At 36.0% G+C, this 19,429-nt stretch overlaps 4 protein-coding genes across 8 annotated transcripts; 2 read left to right on the top strand and 2 right to left on the bottom strand.

Annotated features, from left to right (window-relative positions):
• Positions 1-342: 342 nt before the first annotated feature.
• Positions 343-4,559, bottom strand: LOC18608411 (alpha-galactosidase). Of its 4 annotated transcripts, none has more exons than XM_018115787.2 (16): positions 4,285-4,559; positions 3,960-4,193; positions 3,594-3,652; positions 3,409-3,465; positions 3,247-3,281; positions 3,007-3,110; positions 2,837-2,912; positions 2,616-2,674; positions 2,462-2,527; positions 2,271-2,354; positions 2,054-2,118; positions 1,869-1,951; positions 1,232-1,322; positions 1,024-1,073; positions 788-928; positions 343-670 (listed from the first exon to the last, which is right to left on the bottom strand). In XM_018115787.2, exons 2-16 carry the CDS (start codon positions 4,151-4,153, stop codon positions 569-571), a joined length of 1,266 nt encoding a protein of 421 aa, XP_017971276.1. In that variant the 5' UTR covers positions 4,154-4,193; positions 4,285-4,559; the 3' UTR covers positions 343-568. The 4 variants fall into 4 exon arrangements, with proteins under 4 accessions (XP_017971276.1, XP_017971275.1, XP_088660182.1 ...); XM_018115786.2 differs by having other exon boundaries at positions 343-679; positions 4,285-4,546; XM_088804056.1 differs by lacking the exon at positions 4,285-4,559 and having other exon boundaries at positions 343-679; positions 3,960-4,221.
• Positions 4,560-6,472: 1,913 nt separating this feature from the next.
• On the bottom strand, positions 6,473-10,782 carry LOC18608410 (3-isopropylmalate dehydratase small subunit 1-like). 2 transcript variants are annotated; one of them, XM_018115810.2, is made up of 3 exons: positions 10,629-10,782; positions 7,634-8,551; positions 6,473-6,860 (listed from the first exon to the last, which is right to left on the bottom strand). In XM_018115810.2, exon 2 carries the CDS (start codon positions 8,412-8,414, stop codon positions 7,647-7,649), a length of 768 nt encoding a protein of 255 aa, XP_017971299.1. In that variant the 5' UTR covers positions 8,415-8,551; positions 10,629-10,782; the 3' UTR covers positions 6,473-6,860; positions 7,634-7,646. The 2 variants fall into 2 exon arrangements, with proteins under 2 accessions (XP_017971299.1, XP_017971300.1); XM_018115811.2 differs by having other exon boundaries at positions 10,583-10,762.
• A 683-nt stretch (positions 10,783-11,465) lies between these two features.
• Positions 11,466-13,549, top strand: LOC18608409 (alpha/beta-Hydrolases superfamily protein). Its single transcript, XM_007043083.3, has 6 exons — positions 11,466-11,919; positions 11,998-12,109; positions 12,204-12,297; positions 12,416-12,593; positions 12,680-12,749; positions 12,835-13,549. The coding sequence occupies exons 1-6, from the start codon at positions 11,555-11,557 to the stop codon at positions 13,144-13,146; spliced, it is 1,131 nt and encodes a 376-aa protein (XP_007043145.2). The 5' UTR covers positions 11,466-11,554; the 3' UTR covers positions 13,147-13,549.
• Positions 13,550-14,871: 1,322 nt separating this feature from the next.
• On the top strand, positions 14,872-18,814 carry AKR2 (ankyrin repeat-containing protein 2). The gene is made up of 9 exons (XM_007043081.3): positions 14,872-15,030; positions 15,125-15,170; positions 15,601-15,779; positions 16,426-16,638; positions 16,756-16,904; positions 17,051-17,219; positions 17,305-17,397; positions 18,301-18,440; positions 18,518-18,814. Exons 2-9 carry the CDS (start codon positions 15,134-15,136, stop codon positions 18,615-18,617), a joined length of 1,080 nt encoding a protein of 359 aa, XP_007043143.2. The 5' UTR covers positions 14,872-15,030; positions 15,125-15,133; the 3' UTR covers positions 18,618-18,814.
• The last annotated feature ends 615 nt before the right edge of the window (positions 18,815-19,429 follow it).

Raw genomic sequence — 19,429 nt, 5'->3', positions numbered from 1 at the left:
CAAACTAAAGGCTCCATAATCGGAAATGCTGGTGCGAGGCTGCCAGCTGCTACAAGCATCCAAATTTTATTAGGAATAAACAAGGTCTGATTTGGATGCTCAAGCTTCTAATTTGGAATTCATGAAAATCTACGGTCAACGTTGATAGTTGAGTAGTTCTGAGTAATATCTTGATCAATTTTGTGTTTCTTGAAGTTATTCGTGGCTGAAGAACATAACCAGTGTTTTCTTTTCTTTGTTCTTCTGTTTTTTTAATATAATTGGATTATGTTTTCTCAAGAATAAGACCATTGAATGAATTGATCACCACATATTATGCAGTTGAAGGTAAGACTAAATTCATGCTTAATAATAATTCCCATTCATATAAAATCTGTATAAGGATTTCATTTTTTTTTCTATGAAATTGCATCATTCAATTAGATTTTTCTGGTGCAAGTTTGTATCCTTTCCTTGAAGCAAATTCAATCCTTTCTTGATGAAGAAATTCACAATACATAAGCACATGCGTAGTCTCTACATTCCTGCTGCTGCTCTCATTCCATTCCCCATCAAAATGTCACTTTGATCAATGGTGAACTCTTTTATGGGGTTTCAGAGTATACATTTTACAAGCATGAGAATCCACCTCGGCTGAAATTTGCTTTTGAGCCGACCTCTCTGTTGAATGCTGTTCATTCTAACAAGTTTAGGAGAAAAGAAATCAAAAAATAAGAAGAAAAAACATATGATTAGAATCTTTATATAACCACAAAGCATAATACTCTACTATTGGATGGAATCTCACCGCCCACAAGTCTCGAGCATCAACAATGGTTGATGGTTTAAGGCCGATATCAGACCAATAAGCAGTGATGTTTGCTAGGGAAGATCCTCTGTTCCATAAGACCACAGCTACCTTATGGTTAGTCAAGGGGCCAGCCCACACCTACATTATCCATTCAGTGTAATAATATCATTTATCAGAATTGTGGGGAAATACGAAAGAAATTCCTCCCAACTTATATATACGAATGAAATTACCTCAAGATCTCCATCTTTCTTCACTTTTTTACCCTGGACTCCTAGTTTATCTGCTAAGTTCAAAGACGTCTGTTAGTTACACATTTGTTGTGGACATAACTCATAAATGACTTTATTCCTTTTTCTTTTTTTGCCTCATTTTGGGTTCTTTTCCTTTTTCCAATTGGATAAATGCAGTGATCATGGAAACAAAGTCGAGTCATTTTACCTTGATTGACTGCAATAACCTCCTTGTTGCTTAGCAATTCAAATGTCACATTGTCCATAGAGCGAACATCGCAGCCAATTAGCAAAGGAGCCTGCAATACAACATAGAGAAAAAAAAAAAAAAACAGAAAGAATAAGAACTTAGTATCTGAAGGGTCATTGAATTAAGACTTGCATTGAAAACCATGCAAGCCATGCTATCAGATAAGAGCCCATGCTTTTACTGTTTTGTCATTTGACAGTAACTGTCTTGGTTAATTTCTGTCATGCACCTAATAAGTCATAATGCATGTTTTGATTGATGGTTAGGTACTGCTATGAGTTAGAGTATTGCAGTGCACAAGTTGTGTTTAAACTTTGTTTTAACAAGCTTTCCCTTGTACATATATAGCAATGAATGAATATCAGGCTCAGTTGCCTTAGTTTTCTGTTCCCTGCACTTCTCTTCTGTTCTGTTTTTCTTTGCTTTATGGCAGCTTGCCTACTGATGTTGTATTGCAGTAGTATTAACTACTGATATTGAATGCTAAGCCTAAGATGAGCTATAAAACAACAAGGGTCCTCATGAAAGTCGATGGTATATATTATAATTAGCCACATAATTTGGGCATAAATATTGGAAGTTTGGAATAGTGTACTTTTGCCAATGCCCATATGCTGAAATGGCAGCGATATTCTTCTGTTGTCATGCCACCGTTTCCTACTTCAAGCATGTCAGGATCTGATTCACAGCATTTGGTTTTTAGGCAAGTCAGAAAAAAAATTACTCACACTAGCTTCTTACTTAGTAGTTAGGTCATAGAAAAATGTTGTAGTCTCATACCATTCCAAGCTCCAGGTTGAGCATAGGAAGCCCATTTGTCGTTTTGATCTGCTATGGATGTCATGCTATGGCCGCAAGATTGAAATCAGTCCCTCAAAAGTATAATTATGTTCCAAATTCAAGAACAATTCAATTACTAAAGGCTGCATGGATGCAGATGATGCAAAATCTAAGAAACATGTGGGATTTATAAATATAGGAGCCAGGTAATGTGTACCTCTCCCATTTATCTTCAATATCTCCAGTTGTTCTCCAGCTGTTTCCTATATTTGGTGCCCAAGTTGCTGGATCTTCTTGTCCCCTGTATTTTTTTGAAACTTGGTAAACATTAGCGCCAGAACATGTGATTGGGCAGTAAAGGAAATAATGCATCAATTGTCCCCATTGCTTAAGAAGATATTAACTAACCATTCACATAAAGAGAAGAATATGGGCCTCCCTGAGTCGAGTAAAGCTTTGCTCATCTTCGGGTACCTACCGACCAAATAATTTCAATATCACAACCAAAAAGATATAATGATTCATTACCACAACTGGAACATCATCAGATCAAGTGCATTACCTTTGCTTTGGGCTTACGCCAGTATTTGCACAGTTGTCATATTTCAAGTAATCAATTCCCTGGATACCATTAAGAAAGGTGACATAGAGAAACAATTTTTCAGGGAATTAATGACAGAAAAACAATAAAAAGCAAGAATATAGCAAACTCCATCTAAAAATGAAATGATCAACACCAGTAAAAAAACCAAAAACAAAACTACAAAACAGAAGCACCCAGACCCATGAGGCAAAGGTTTTTGCATCTTGTTCTTCATGTCCTAGGGACCCAGGCATGGTCTTGCTACAAGTTTGAGTCCTGACATGATTCAATAAACCATAAAAAAACTCGAGTCTTTAAGGATAAAATAAGCTTTCAGAAGAACCCATCTTGAATGAAAGTAAATTAATACCCTGCATCTGAGTAAATTCCAAGCTTAAGCCCTTTGCTATGAACATAACGCGCAAGAGCCTTGATGCCTGAAGGAAATGTTGAAGCTTTAGGAACCAAATTCCCCTGTCAAAAACACAATTTCACTCCACGATCAAGCATTAATATTTAGTCATTGTACAGATTTTGATTCTCTTAGAAGTTAAAACCAAGGAGCTAGCGCAGAATTAGGAACCTATTTTTAGCAGAAGGATAATGTTACCTGAGAATCTCTATTAAGTTCTCCCCAACAATCATCTAACAAAACAAATAGTATAAAATTCAATAAAAAACGATATGAAAAGAGGTTGTAAAGCACAATCAAATGTAATTCTAGACTAAGAAAGCAACAACCAATTAGAATTAGTTAAGCATAGTACACAACCTAAATTGATATAGGTGTATCCAACAGCAGCTAGACCAGTCGATACCATTGCATCAGCTGCAGCACAGAGTAATTCAGTAACGAAATCCATTGCCATAATTATCAGCATAGCACATTTTATTTAGTTTTGTAGAGTGTACTATGAAACTCAAGACAAGGTGATGTGGTAGTCGAGAACTAATTACCGGTTTCCTTGATCAATGTCTCATTAATGTCGCAATGGAAATGGTTCCAACTATTCCACCTTTTCACAAAAAGTAGATGTTTAGAGAGAGCTTATGGAAGGCAGGGCATTTACAAGAAACTAAAACTTGAGAAAGGAAGAGCTCTAATAAAAGCTTACAGAGAAGTAGCGTTAATCTGAAACCTGGAAAACTAGCTTTAGCTTGATCATTACATGAATGTTTTCTCCTTGTCTGCCCAAGGACCTTTTTTACTTTTTTATGTTTTTCCATATGTAACAGTTCTTATGCTGTTTCAGTTGCATACAAGTGATCCAGTATTTTTATAAACAGATGAGATAACTAAGAGAAGGAGGATAAGAGGCATACCCCATTTGGGGAGTTAAACCAAGGCCGTTATCCAGGAGATTCCTTCTAATCGTAGCCGAGTCTGTAAGCTCAATTTTTCCTACTCGCGTTCCTTTTACCTTAGCAGAGTTGGCCAACAGCAGTGACGATATAAACATTAAACAGAGAATACCAAAGACAACTGGAAAGAAACCAGATGATGATGAAGGAGCCATAGGATCTATTTCTATCCACTTGCTGTTCAGAAGCAGAAGCCTAGCAGGCCAAATATGTCAGAGATGGAAAAACAGTATGTTGACAACCAAAGATATAAATAAAGACAGCGCCCGTGATAGCAACAACTTACTTTTTATCTCCAGGCTCAGGTAAAGTTCATTATCTTCAAAGTGGGCTTCTTCTCTGATATATGTAGAGGAAAGTTTTAGTATTTTTAAAACGTAACTGAAGAGAAGCGAAGCTTCCAAGACATGCTATCTAGCGATAGGTAGGGTCTGATCATTATGAGCATTAAAAAAAGAGGTCACATTCATTCTTCATCAATTAAATGGCGCGAACATCTTATGAGAATGTCTACAGTAGGACTCTTCCATCATTGCAGTCAATAGAGTGCGACTTGCCAATGGAGACAGACAAAGTGCCCACCATAAGCATTGTGAATTTCTTCCATAATAAGCATTGTGAATTTCTTCCATAATAGATGAGTCAATCACAAGTATAGTGGGACGACGGCAACCCAAGTTATAACCTACAGTTCAAGTTAATCTAATCTTTTAGTCCAATACTAAGCAAGCACTCAGACTTTATGCCTTATGGTCACAAATAAGTTAATCTAATCTTTTAGTCCAATACCAAGCAAGCACTCACGGTTTATGCCTTATGGCAGGTTGGCAACTCAGCTTCGGCATTTGTAGTTGGAGTTGTCCACCAACTCTCTTAGTCAGTTTTAATCTGGTTCTTTCTTTATGAAATAAACTGAGTGATTGGATGGATGGATATTAGCAGTAAAGCAGATATTAGCCTCCCCGTCCGTCAGGTGAGTTCGTCTGTTTGAAGTCGAGAGAGCATGCATTGTTTGTGAATGATCTGGATTCCAGATTTGGTGGAAATAATAATAATAATAATAAATCGTCGTCCAAGGGGGGTGGCGATGATTGATGAATTTGTCCAGTACCGGCGCTTGTCCGCGATGGTCCCTAGGCTATCTCATGACTCGTGACCTGTTTGCTTTCTACTTTGTCGTAACATGCTTCGTGGTGTACGTGCAAAGCTTTTTTATTCTTATTTTTTAATCTTTTTGTGACGCTTTTCTTACCAAAAAGGTTCAAATATTTAAGGGCCATTGGTGCAGCAGTTGAAGCGAGTTACAGAAACTCATGTTCATTCTGTGACCAAATGCAAGTGGCTCTCGGCGGGGCTAGTGATGCAGCGAGGAGCTTCTTCCCATGAAATTCTTCAAATCTATTAATCTTTTTTATTTAGTTTAAAAACAATTTAATCCATGAATGAAATAAATTTTTATAAAATAAATATTAGATCAATTAATAGGAATTTTTTTTTCAAATTAAGAGCATTTCTTAATCTTGTTAACTTACTTTTCAAAATAAGATATTTTGTACATTTAAAACCCACGCTATACATATCAAATCAATTACGTCAAAAATTTGTATACATAAATATTTTTTTATTTTTTTTAAGAAGTTTGTTTTCAAAATTTTCAATCTCATTTTTAATATGTACAATTTATTTTTTATTTTATCATCCAAAAGGTCTCGTCTCGTATGCAGTCTTATTTTCCACACGAAACTTCCTTGTCATCCAAAAGTCTCGTGTTCAAATAATGTAGCCAATGGGCACTTTTCTTACTTGAAGCTTCCAAAGATATCTCCAGTTGGTGGATTCATAAGGAATGTTACCACGACATTCACAAGTCACGACCATGACTGATCCTTACATATTTTGTATTCAGATTTTTGTTTTGTTGCCTTTACTTTCTCAATGTTTCATCTATGGAGACTCTACTCATTGTCTTGTTTTTGTTGGCAAAAGAACAAAAAATAAAATTGAGTGAGATATGGGCTTCGTTACAGGGACTAGGGAGTCATAATTGTTTCTATTCCTTTGATAAACCTAATTCTCTCTTTAATCAATTTTAAAGCTGATGCATTGCGTGGAATGTAGTTGTACAACATTGCCTTGCTTTTGAGAAAAAAGTTTAAAATAAATCTCCACTTAATGGGAATAAGATTACAGAGAAAATTAATTTTGGGAGGAAAATATTAAACTCCAACTATAACAGCCATCTCCTTCTGAAATTACACATTTGTCCATTGCAACAGCAACTATTAAAAAGGCTAGGATTTTAAAATTCATTTAAACTTCCATAAACAAAATTATATGATTGTATATATTCATTTAACAATCAATTAATTGATTAATTGTTATAAATTTATTTGAATGAAATACATGTCAACTCTTGAATCTCATTTGTAGAGTTTACAAACTCCTTTTTTGGAAAATAATGCTACAATGCCATCTAGAAAACAGCAGGTACAAAGCTTTATTTAATCTGAACCATCGGATTATTCCAACCAACCAGAAGTGTCTACATGTAAAACTTAAAGAACATTTCATAACTAAAAAGATCAACGCTGATTATGTATTCTGACAAACTGATGGAAACTAGGGTGAGGTGATCATAAGAAGAGATTATAAGCCAGGGTGAACAACTGCCTAGATGATCAGCTTGGAACAGATACAGATATAAAAACATGAAAAAAGACTGGTTACATTTTTCAACAGAAGTAGGGTAATATAGAGGAAGAAGATGAGCATCGACACCAAATGCCTAAACAGCTAGGAACCACAAAATTGTGCCATCACTAGTCTAAGAAGCCAGAATCGCGTGCTCCTCCAATAAAGCCCCTAAAACAAAGAGTAAGCAAATTAATATATCTGCAGAACGCAAAGTGGCCATGATACACATAAGCATATTGAAATAAATTCTTTTTTCTTTTGGACAACATATTGAAATGAATTCAAATATTGGAAGAAGTAATATCCATCTTCTTCACCATTCTTTTGTTGATGCAACAGAATTGCAGACAGCTAATGGCCAGGCATCCATAGTTTAATTTCTAAGCAGGTAGCAGACTGCTTAATCTGGTGGATAAAAGCAGTGGGATATGCAGAGAGCACTCATGATAAGCATCCAGAATGAAGTACTAGTTGATAACTTCATCATACTATATACCTAGTTCGTATCTTCACTTGACTTAATAGACCCTCGCATGCAAAGTACTTAATGAAGATGTGGTCTTAACAACATAAAACCACTGGGTTGAAATTTGATAGTAATATTTTCACACTTTATATACTGTATAATCTCTTCAATCATCAGACATTGCCTAGTGCAATAAAAACTACTTACTTGAGACAAACATACACTCAGGTCAGATCAAAATGATGAAGCATTAAAAGTAGTTTTGTGGAGCATAAATCAATCATCAATATGAAAATAGAATATGATAAACTTTTCATTCGTAACATAGCTTACATATCAAAACATAACCACTCATCCCACTGTTTCAAAGAATGAGACATTAACAATCAAATCAAATAGATTGTTCTGTATTTTGTATCGACATCATATGATACCTCAACAAGCAAAATACATATGCAAGAGCTCAAAGCCGTACCTGCATATTACTTTCACTGAGATGGAATCATTCCTGTTTTCCTTGCATATGCAAAAATCCCTCCAGCCTCAATGACCGGCCCTGCATCCCCAATGGGCTTTAATTTATACTCTTTACCAGTGGTATGATTGATCAACCGGCTCTCCCCCAACTCAATTGTCACCACATCCCCAGTCTTACATTCCTCACATATTCTCACTTCTGATTCTACTGGATAAACTTCCCCAGTTGCAACAGAATTCCTGAAAAATATTCTTGCATAAGATTCAGCCACCACTGCCTTCACCCCAGCAGCCCCAAGGGCAACAGGTGCATGCTCGCGAGAGGAACCGCAACCAAAGTTAGCACCACCTATCAGAATGGAGTATTTTGTCTTGGTCTCATTTGGTTCAATAAAACGCGTAGCATATGATGAAGGGAGGCCAATAAGAGCATATGAGCCCAATTTCTCATACTCAGCTGGGTTCGAGGGAACTAATGTAAGGTATTCTGCAGGAATTATTTGGTCTGTGTCAATATTGTCCCCAACCACATAACAGAGGCCATGGAAGGTTGTTGTTGAGGTGTCAGAAGGAATAGAAGAGGGTGTGGAGGTGGCATGTGGGGTAAGGGTGATAACATGTGCCACATTTGGAGTGAAGGCAGAACTGAGTGGTTGGACAGTCAAAGGGGAGAAGGTGGGGACTTTGATAGAGGGAGGGGAGATAGGAGATGCGGAGGGTTTTGATGCTGAGGAGGTGAAGGTGGCTAGATACAACGCCTGAGACAAAGAGGCAGCCATTACTAGAATGCTTGGTGTTGACACAATCTAATACAAAGATGGGGATGAGTTGGGTTTGTGATGATTGTTATGATGCTTGACGCCAACTTCAAATTTGATCATGCAAGATAAAGCAATGTTCTGTGATGTAGAGTATTCTGCAAGGCAATGAGGTTATGTAAAGAACTGAAAGCACAATCAGACAGTATATTTAGAAATATGTTCGACTTTAAGGAAAGGATCCTACTGCAAGTACATATATAGCAATGTATACATAATAATACATACAAATGTAATACATTAAAATGTGTGCCCACATGTACATAAATTCAAAACTTTTTCCATGTAAAAACATAAACGGGCAGAACACTCTACTGAAATTGTAAACCTCGATTGGTCACTACTATTTATTTTCCTTTTAGCTAAAAAAAAACCTACAATAATTGTTCTTAAAAAAACAAGTTTACCAGGACGCTAAGACAATGCTGCTTTCCAATCCCACTCTTCCTGCCTCTCTCTTATGGCCAAAAGAAAAGTAAAGAAATTAAAGGTTACTAGTAAAAGTTTTCAAATATTTGAAACTTAAAGGAAGGGATCTAACCCCAGCCTTCAGTGTCAAATTTATAACTGCAACTTAGGTTTGATGATTTTAAGAAATTGTGAAGCCAAGTTCCCCTTAAAGATGGATAAACATAGTTAAGGGCCCATTTGGCAATCCAAGAAACAAAAAGTACAAAAGAGTTCAATGGTCCATATTAAAGAAAATCCCTCACCTTCTTTGAACTATGAATGTATGATAATTAGGAATGCAAAGCTAAGGAAGAAAGAGCATAATCTTTTTCAAACATTATTTTAAAGAAGAAAAACAATTTAGGCATGAAAAGATAAATAATAGAGAAAGCTACACATAAACAGAATTTTTATAAAAAAAGTCTATGCTAGCTTTCCACATTTTTTATCTCAAAACATTTTTTTTTTGAAAGACTTTATCTCAAAACACATTAATTCCAGAGATTAAAACAATAGGATACAATGTCATTTTTGTTGTACTAAATCTTTAACCATGGTGATGCTGGCAAAGCTATTACTACATACGTGAAAAAAGATAGTATTAACACTATGATAGTAGCACTTAAGATCAGTTCATCATTTCAACCCCATTTACAAAGATTTAAAGACCCTTATCTGCAAGCAAACTAACATCAAATCAATCCATGTAAATGTCAATCATGAATCAGCCAAAAAAGGCTGCCTTTAAACGTTTCTCATCTTCCAGATCAATCTCTTTCAATCCAAGGCTCTTCCAACAGTAGAGTATCATACCACAGAATCATAATTGAAACATATTAATTCACATATCAATATTAAGAAAGTGTTCACACCAAAATATGCCCAATCTTTTAGCACTATATCATGAAAGTGTAAAAAGTAAGAAAATTACAAACAACTAAAGAATCATAAAACAAACCCCTCGTCCCATTAAAAAATAAGACAGAAAGAAAGAAGATAGCTCCTAGATAACTCTTGTCTCCATAATCTTTCCTCTAAAATTTTCACAAACTATAGACAATTAAATTTTTTCTTATAGCTTCCTTCTAAATGTGGTGATGGTCAACATGGCAAAGACTTGAGATTGTAAAAGGAAAAGGAACAAAGAGTGGACTAGCACAAAGTTATTTGATTCAAAATTGATTCTATACCTAGATATTTGTTTATAGCCTAACTAACAATGAATAGTAACATAAAATATAATCAACTTAAATTTTAAAAAATTACCACCAAATTCAATAATAGATACAAAAGGAGCAAACGCTAAAAAATAATCAATTTAAACAGCTGGAAATTATTTTGAACCTGAGCTACACTAACTTCTTCCGCATTCAATTTCATACGAAAAACGAAAGTAAATAATACAAAAAGTTAAAAAATCACACCCAACAACACAAAGCTTAATAGCAACGACAGTAAACTGGAAAACAAAGAAAAATAGTTTAGTGGAATGTAAAAGTCAAAATATAATCTGAAATCATACTGTTTTATCTTAAATGAAGCTTATACGATGAATATCAGATGAGATAAGTAACATGTAAAAGAAATGTCAATAATAGATACAGTATCAGCAAGTTGCAAGTAGATTATTGGTACAGCAGAAAAGCATAACCAAACACCTAATGGAATGAAATGAATACCAAATGAGGAAAATAAGGGCAAAGAAAAGAGAGGGAGAAAGAATACAGCAGCCGCCGAAGTCAGCACCGGCGTCGGCGTCGGCGGTCGAGCTAAGAGATTTGAGGAATTAGAGATGTGAGAGTTGGCGGCTAGAGTCCGTGAGAGGAGAGAGAAATCAAAGAGACAATGCGATTCTTACAGCTAAGGTCGTTTGGTATATTGGAAGAGAAAAAAACAGAGGAGTAGGAGGTAGGCCGGTGCCACTGCAAGCCCAGTCTCGATTTGACTTAGGCCCAGTTAACATGAGTCCAATAGTAATTGGGATATTCCCTAACCATCCTTATTTTTATTATTATTTATTTTTAACTTTTTGCATGGATTAAATGGTATTACTTTATAAAGTAAAGAATAAAAAAAGCTAATTACTTAGAAAAATCTCCTAAAAATGGAAATTTTTTCACAAAATTTTTAATTTACAATTATTTTCAAAACTTTTTTATGTGAAAAATAATCATGAGTGTTAGCAAAAGTAGACAACTTCTAAATAAAAATCTACCGCATATTAATTCCTAAGCTGAAAAGCATATATGAGTGACGCTTTAATTCTTTTTTCCCGTCTTTCCTCTTTAATTGCTGCTAGTGCCCAGATCTTCAAGAGTGTTCGCTGGTGTTGAGCTTTCAATACATAGATGCTGTCACTTTTGTGGTTTCTTGTTGAGCAATATGGACAGTAAGGTGATACCTATATGCTTATTTTAATATGTCAACTTGATTTCTATAGGGTGGAATATGAATTTTCAAAACTAATAGACGGTTTTGAGTTGAAATATGACAAACTATAAGGACCAGAGGGCAAAAAATGTCAAAAGAAACCAAAACAGTAGTAAAGGAAGTGTGAGCAACCCGAAGTCCAAACATAATCAGCACCACAACCCGGGATATGGGAAAGGAAGGAGATTGAGGGGAAGAGAGAGGGTGAGCAGAGGAAAAAGATGGCAGCCACGTCTCTTCATGATGTAGTCCGTCTGCGACCGCTGCATTCCCTGCAGCAGACGAAGGAGAAAGGACCCAGAGTCAGAGGAAGACTTGCTTTCCCTCAGCTTTACAGATACAAGCGTCCCCTTCTGGGTCTTGGCTATGGTAACCGTAGTTTCATCACTTGCTACCGTGACCAATCTACTGAGTCTGGTGGCAGCGTGTTACGGGTGAGTGACATAAAGGAGAAATGCAATAAATGGCAATGGAAAGGCCAATACTCCATCAATTACTTTGTTTCTTCTTCTTCTTCAAAGGCAGAATCCAAATCGTCTCTGCTTCTTGTTCACGGGTTTGGTGCCTCCATTCCTCATTGGCGCAGGTAACCAAAGTGGAAAGACAATGTTTTTCAATTATTTTGATAATTCTAGTATTTGAACTCTTTTAACAATTCTTGTAGGAATATTGGCACATTGTCCCAGGATTATAGTGTCTATGCTGTTGACCTTTTGGGTTTTGGTGCCTCAGATAAGCCTCAAGGTTTTCCATATACCATGGAAGCATGGGCTCAGGTAAACCAATACACGAAAAAAGGGATGCTTTCTGCTTTTGTCTCAACATTTTAGTCAAAATTGATTCTTCTAATCTCAATATTGTTGTACACAGTTGATATTAGATTTCTTGAATGAAGTTGTTCAGAAGCCTACTGTGTTGATAGGAAACTCTGTTGGAAGTCTTGCTTGTGTGATTGCTGCCTCAGGTAGTTAAAATTTCTTTCTTTACATGGTGCAAACAATGTCATTGTCTTCCTCTGTTGTTTGTGAAACAGTGTTTAGAAAACCTATTTAGTTTTTGATGACTGTACTGCCTGGAATAAGAATCGAGTCAAAACCTGGTTCGAGGGCTTGTGCTGTTAAATTGTGCTGGTGGGATGAACAACAAAGCGGTTGTTGATGATTGGAGGATCAAGCTTTTGTTACCTTTGCTTTGGTTGTTTGATTTCTTATTGAAGCAAAGAGGAATTGCCACAGTGGTCTTTGAGCGGGCCAAGCAAAGGTACCCTATTCAGTTCAAACATTCTTTGTACTGAAATTCAATGGTAAATGCCAGCCTGCTTACTTATGTTGTTGTGTTTAATGCAGAGATAATCTAAGGAATATTTTGTTATCTGTATACGGAAATAAAGAATCCGTGGATGATGAACTGGTTGAGGTATGGCTATTCCCTCTAGTTGTAGTCTATGATACCTTATCAGCATCAACTTAGTAGATGTTTTCTATAACCTGAAAAAATGCAGATCATCAATGGACCAACAAATGATGAAGGCGCTCTTGATGCCTTTGTCTCAATTATAACAGGGCCACCAGGGCCAAACCCTGCGCAATTGATGCCGAGAATAAACTTACCTGTCCTGGTTTTGTGGGGCGATCAAGATCCATTCACCCCTCTTGATGGGCCTGTTGGTAAGTACTTCTCTTCCCTGCCTTCACAATCATCAAATGTAAGCCTTTTCGTGTTGGAAGGGGTAGGGCATTGCCCCCATGATGATAAACCTGACCTAGTTCATGAAAAGTTACTTCCTTGGTTGGCTCAACTTGCTGCTTTGTGAGATTCATTGCTTTTCCAAGAAACTGGTGGTCTGTGTATATCAGATTTTCGATAGCATGCATGCTATCCCAGTAAAATGATCCAGGGAATATACCAATGGTATGTCATGTACTCGTGTTGTATTGGAGCTTGTATATATTTAGTACTTTTATTCAATCGTTTGAGTGTTTTCGGAAAGATGCAGAAGGAAATGAAGCAAGCAGTGCAATTTTAATTTGATTTACAAATGAGTGCTGCTTTTCCTTTTTCCTGATCTTGCATTTGTGCTGGATAGCTCTGCTTTGAATTTTGATTGCTGATTACTTTTGATCATCAAATGTAACTATGTACGGTATATGTTTTCTTGTAAGACACAGAGTGAGATCAAGTGGAAAACATTATTGATTCCTCCTTCTTTGGGCTAATTTTTTTAAAATTTATTACACCATTGGGTTCGAAATTTCGCCAATGAAATCAATGTTTATGTACTTGAATGTCTTTATTCACCATATCTTAGTTCTTAGATATCATCCATTAACAATTTTTAAAAAGTATTATATTTGGGAGATTCAAGTTTTTAAAAGTTTTAAGTTGAATAGAAATGAATCTAAAAAAATATAGATGTCACGAGAAGATAAATACTAAATGTAATTATTTGGGTCCAAGTGTCACGAATTTTGTTTCAGTAAGAGATGGGTGAGTTTTTGATATATAAACATGAGTTTACTTTCAACTAACAAGCATGTTTTGTGAGTTGAAAACGTTGATTCGTGATAAGTGATATAAGAATAGATCTAAATCTTTACTAATATGTTATGTTACAATTGAATAAAGCAAAATATCACAAATTTTATAATTAGGGGAAATAAAATGTCATGAGTTTCATATTTTTAATAAATAGAGTAGATGGATGGATAAAATGTGGATCTCATATTTATAAAAAATAAAATAAATTTTTAATATATGAACATGCGCCTTTCTACTTAATCGGATGTATTTTTTCGATTAAAAAGAACTTGTGATACAAGTATTACTGGTCATATTCACATAAAATGTAAAAGGGATAGCACAATAAAGAAACATATTTATGTATAAATGTATATTAAAGAGCAATATAGTGACATAATATAATTCAATTCTAATAAAAGAAAAAAGAAAAGAAAAAAGTAAAAACTAAAGCACCTGAGGAAAAAGGTCGACTGTAATTTTCACTGCAAACTGGACTGAAACAGCATGGCAAGTACAAGGGCGGGGTTCAAAAAGTTGGAACAAAAGAGATACATCCAAAAGTAACCTGTCGGTAAAACTCGAGTTTAAGGAATAACTGTAATGAGTGGGGCCCAAAAGGTCAAAAAGCCGTGTCTCCAACGCCCAACCCAACTGTCATCCTAATTTTTTTATTTTACTTTTTTACATAATTGAAATTAAAAAAAAAACAGAAAAGGTTAGAAAAAAAAAAGGATATTACCCCTTATCCTTATCCCTTATCCTGATCAAAGGCAGAAGTAGATGACCTAGTAAATGTCGATATTTTGTAGTACAATATGGAGAAAAATGTTCATGGATCAATCAAAATAAGAAATTGGATTCCTGTCCACTGGACCAATCATTGGGCCACGTAAGGCATATATCGTAAATATAGATGAAGCCCAAAGGCAAAAAGGTCAAAGAACATTAGGACGATTACGTTCCATAGGGAAGATGAGGATTGAGGTGGCCCACCAGCTCATCTCATGTCCAGTGCTTGAGTTATATTTTCACTCTAAGCTTTGGACCTTTCTTTTGCTTCCCTCGACGCTGCCTCTTGATTACTTGTCAGAGAGGGTTTTTGATTCTCTTATTTATCTTTATCATTTTTGTTCTTAGTTTCTTCAGCTCCCATAAACGAAGACCATTTCAAATCAAGGTTTCAATCCATTTTTCGTCATCTCTTATTTATCCTCAATTTTTCCCCTTTTGATAATTTCTAACACTTTTTGTTTTTTAATCGGTGAATTCAGCTATTCCCCATGGCTTCCAATTTGCAGAAGGAATCCGCCGCTGCTGGTGAGCTTAATCTCAGATTCGTTTTGCTTTGTTTTCTTTTTTCTTTTTTCCAATTGGATTGTAATTTGTTCTGAGATCTATTTGAGCTCCGTCTGCTTATTTCTTAATCGGCGGTGAAGTGAATTTACTCTTACAGGTTATTCTAGTTATTCTTTTTTACTACTAAGTTTAGGTCTTGAATTGATCTGGTATTCAAATCGGAAAAAAGCAGCTATCTTTCCTCGTTATTGTCGATACTGCTTTGTAATTGTATCAGTAGCTAGGGATTTCATTAAGAGCTTTTCCATTTCGGGATTTCTCGTGTTAGGAATTGATTAATTTTGTTTCGTTGGAGGTTAATGTTTGATGGATTCCGATTTGATTTGGTTTGCAAGCAAGTAAATTGATGAGTTGTTGTTGTTTTTTTTAAATGTTTTCTTGTCTTTGTTAGATGAGAAATCAACTTTGACGACAGAGAACAAAATCTCGAAATCTGAAACTTCAAAAGCAGAAACTTCCACTGGGGAGTCACAACCAACGCAGGGTAGAGCTTCCCCTGCCACTATGCCAGGACCTGGGTTTCCTGCACCGAATCCATTTGATTTCTCAGCCATGAGTGGCCTTCTTAATGTAAGCTTCTCTCTTTTTCATTTTAATTCTCTGTGTTGGATTATTGTGAACTGTTTCTTTGCATGCCAAATCCAATTGTCTCTAAGTTATTGATTTGATCACCTTTTCATAATTTTAGCGCATCTTTTGCTCTGTGTCCTTGATTAATGTTGCAGTAGTAGAACATCTTAAGGTTTATGTTTAATCTCATTGATTGACTATTGCAGCAGTGTACTTAATGGCTAGGAATCGACTGAAGAAAACTGTGTCCGTAGATATTTTTGGGAGCTTGGATAAAGCTTGTAAATTAGTCTGTATTTGCACTTATACAACATATATTAAATTTTGTTAGAACTGGCATTTAGGGGCTCAATGCACCATATCCAGAATGGTGTACCAAGGATAAGGGTGTTTAAAGTGTAGGAATTCATTTTTCATTTAATATCAGAAAGTCAATGGTATGAACAATAAAATAGTTCTACAAATTATACACATAAGTGAGAATTGGATGTGAGTGCCTTGAAGTTTGTTATTCTTGTGAATGATTTGGGATTGATATTATCTCAATTTAAAATTTTCCCAATTTGGTGGCCATAACAGCTTTGTCCTTAAATCTCAACACATTTTAATTTTGTAGCTTATGGATGTTAACCATCTTGGTTTTTAGGACCCAAGTATCAAGGAATTAGCTGAGCAGATAGCAAAAGATCCTTCATTTAACCAAATGGCAGAGCAGCTCACACAAACGTTTCAAGGTGCAGCTGTTGAAGAAAGTGTGCCGCAGTTTGATGCTCAGCAGTACTATTCAACTATGCAACAGGTTATGCAGAATCCCCAGTTTATGACAATGGCTGAGCGCCTTGGTAATGCATTAATGCAGGTATATGTGGGCTCATTTGCCTGTTTAAGGTGTTTCACGATTCTTTTAGTCTCTTATCCTTATAATACATGGAAAATCACTTCTGGTAGATGAAGTTTTAGTTTTGACTTTCTTCAGGATCCTGCTATGTCAAGCATGCTTGAAAGTTTGACTAATCCACAACACAAAGACCAGATTGAGGAAAGGATGGCACGTATTAAAGAAGATCCATCATTGAAACATATTTTAGAAGAAATAGAGACTGGTGGTCCTGCAGCAATGATGAGGTGAGTGATCAAAATACTAGGAGATCAGGAGCTTCATAAAAGCATATGCTTGCGGGCGTAAAATTTTATTCTTTAGAATGTGAGTACGATTTCTGCATTCAACTTATTTTTTCAGTAAATTACTAAAGTAAAGGTTTCTGGTCTAGGTACTGGAATGACAAAGAGGTTCTGCAGAAGCTGGGTGAAGCAATGGGTCTTGCAGCTTCAGGAGATGCAGCTACTTCAGCTGATAACTCTGCAGCAGATGAAGGTGATGAAGTAGGAAATGAGGATGAGTCAATTGTACATCACTGTGCTAGTGTTGGTGATGTTGAGGTATGGGAAAGTGAATATGTTGTTGTATATGTGTTCTACCCTTTGACAGATAATCTAAAAAGTCTGGACTGTTTTCATGATTTAGGGTCTGAAAGCTGCACTAGCCTCTGGTGCCGACAAGGATGAAGAAGATTCAGAGGGAAGGACAGCATTGCATTTTGCATGTGGATATGGTGAGGTATGATAATTTTATAACTGAATCTTTCTTCCCTCCACCTCTCTCTCTTTGCTGTTGCATGATGGGATTACTTGACAAATAAAGTAATTTCATCTAGCGAGGACAAATTTGGTGTAGAAAATCAGATAGTTGTAATCACTAATAGTCTACAATTATCCAGTACCAGTCTCCAATACTTATCTTCTCTTTATATCATAAACAATCTCCAATACTTATCTTCTCTTTATATCATAAACAATAATCGCTGTCCATAATGCACTTGTGACCCCTTAATAGCCTAATTGAGTGTTAGTTTTAGGACAGACAAATATGGAACCAGAATTTGGATGGTCTATGTCAATAGACTGTCAAAAGCATTTTGGTATGGTAGGACTTGGATCCTTAAAGCATCCTTTTGCTTGTAGCATCTCATCTTGGGATCTTTGCGGAGGGGCAAATGTTTATATCGTTGCTACATATCTAGACACAACTCAATAAGGCTTTGCTTATTATTATCAGATGTTACTGTATCATGGAATCTGTTGGCTACTGAGCTGAGCTTGCTTCTTGTTTTAATGTTACTAATTGCCATCTACTAGGCATATCCCTTCCAACTTTGCTATTTGTGTAATGCGATTCCCTTAATAAATGATAGATTTATTTACTTTTGAAAAACATTGATTGTACCAAGTTGGGACAAGGAATTGCATAACAAAAGAAGAAAACAGAAAGATTTATTTTTTGTTAAAAAAAAAAGATGTAATCAGCAGTTCATATGAGTTTGTAATTAGATTAGATTATTGGGTTCTGGGCTAGTTTTAAGTTATGCTTCTTTAGTTTTGGAAATTTTCTTGCAAAGGGATGAGTTTAGTGTCATGTTTATTGTCTGGGAGTAAAGCTGATACTCTTTTGATTATATTTTAGGTGAAATGCGCTCAAATCCTTCTTGAAGCTGGAGCCACGGTGGATGCTTTGGATAAGAATAAGAATACCGCACTTCATTATGCAGCTGGTTATGGAAGGAAAGACTGTGTGGCCCTTCTACTGGAGAATGGTGCTGCTGTGTAAGTAAACAATTGATGCTGACCTCCTATGGGTATTGACTTTTTTCTGTAATGTAATTTCGTCTTTCTTGCTGCAGCACTCTCCAAAACATGGATGGCAAGACTCCTATTGATGTTGCCAAGCTCAACAATCAGCACGAGGTACTGAAGTTGCTCGAGAAGGATGCCTTCCTGTGAGTTGGGAGGGGACAATGGCATGTGTATGTTTGGGTTTAGCATGTTATAGGCATTTTACTGTGCTATTAGACAAATTTTCTTTGATCGGTATGGGGTTGTGATCACAGCTCGACGCGTTGTCTATGCTGTCTTTGCCGCTGTCTGGTTGCTACATCTTGAAAATTTTTAAAATTAGTATTTTAATTTATTTTCTGAAATAGTTTCTACGTGGGGAATGGACCGTGTGCACGACGTACTCACATGTTCATTTAATTACGATTTAGAGCCGTACAGTTTTTACCGAGGGACCTCTATACCATACCCAAATCGCGCCATCCATAACACGGGGCTGTTTTTCCTTTTCTAGATCTGTAATGGCACCGATTTAACAAAGAATTGTTCACCAAGAAAAGTTAATAACGGCCAGAAATCTTACTGGCAAACTCTTAACTGGGTTTAAAAACGCCAGTTATGATTGGAAATCTGTTCTCATAATATCACTAGTAATCCAATGGACCAACAAAAGGAATCTCACTTGTTGCTTTTCTCCTAAAGAGCAATCACCTGTCCCTCATTTTGACGTGGTAACTAACTCATAGTCATAGCAGATGGAAACATTGTTGTATAGATTAGTTACTGTTTCGAAATTAATTGTATAACCCACCGACCGACTGACATGTTCTAGTCATGTGCTTGTACATGTTACATACATTGAGTGAGAAGAGGATGGTATGAAAGCAGAGTAATGTAATGTCTATATTGATCATTATTATTGATTTCTGAAGGAATGAAAAAGAAATTTTTTGTTTTTTTTGTTAATCAAAGTAAAGAAA

The sequence above is a fragment of the Theobroma cacao genome, chromosome 2 (assembly GCF_053813885.1).
Source record: "Theobroma cacao isolate CCN51 chromosome 2, ASM5381388v1, whole genome shotgun sequence".
Classification (NCBI taxonomy): Eukaryota; Viridiplantae; Streptophyta; class Magnoliopsida; order Malvales; family Malvaceae; genus Theobroma; species Theobroma cacao.
This window is presented reverse-complemented; position numbering and strand designations above follow the sequence as displayed.

Bases quoted from the DNA above. Each gene is read 5' to 3' on its own strand.
- LOC18608411 (XM_018115786.2), bottom strand. From the start codon at position 4,153: ATGGCTCCTTCATCATCATCTGGTTTCTTTCCAGTTGTCTTTGGTATT. The intron at 3,466-3,593 runs GTAATTAGTTCT...TCTGTGCTGCAG, and splicing joins GACATTGATCAAGGAAACCG to CTGATGCAATGGTATCGACT. The intron at 2,119-2,270 runs GTACACATTACC...TTGCGGCCATAG, and splicing joins ATTGAAGATAAATGGGAGAG to CATGACATCCATAGCAGATC.
- LOC18608410 (XM_018115810.2), bottom strand. From the start codon at position 8,414: ATGGCTGCCTCTTTGTCTCAGGCGTTGTATCTAGCCACCTTCACCTCC.
- LOC18608409 (XM_007043083.3), top strand. From the start codon at position 11,555: ATGGCAGCCACGTCTCTTCATGATGTAGTCCGTCTGCGACCGCTGCAT. The intron at 11,920-11,997 runs GTAACCAAAGTG...CAATTCTTGTAG, and splicing joins TCCATTCCTCATTGGCGCAG to GAATATTGGCACATTGTCCC. The intron at 12,298-12,415 runs GTAGTTAAAATT...GCCTGGAATAAG, and splicing joins TTGTGTGATTGCTGCCTCAG to AATCGAGTCAAAACCTGGTT.
- AKR2 (XM_007043081.3), top strand. From the start codon at position 15,134: ATGGCTTCCAATTTGCAGAAGGAATCCGCCGCTGCTG. The intron at 17,220-17,304 runs GTATGGGAAAGT...TTCATGATTTAG, and splicing joins CTAGTGTTGGTGATGTTGAG to GGTCTGAAAGCTGCACTAGC. The intron at 17,398-18,300 runs GTATGATAATTT...ATTATATTTTAG, and splicing joins TTGCATGTGGATATGGTGAG to GTGAAATGCGCTCAAATCCT.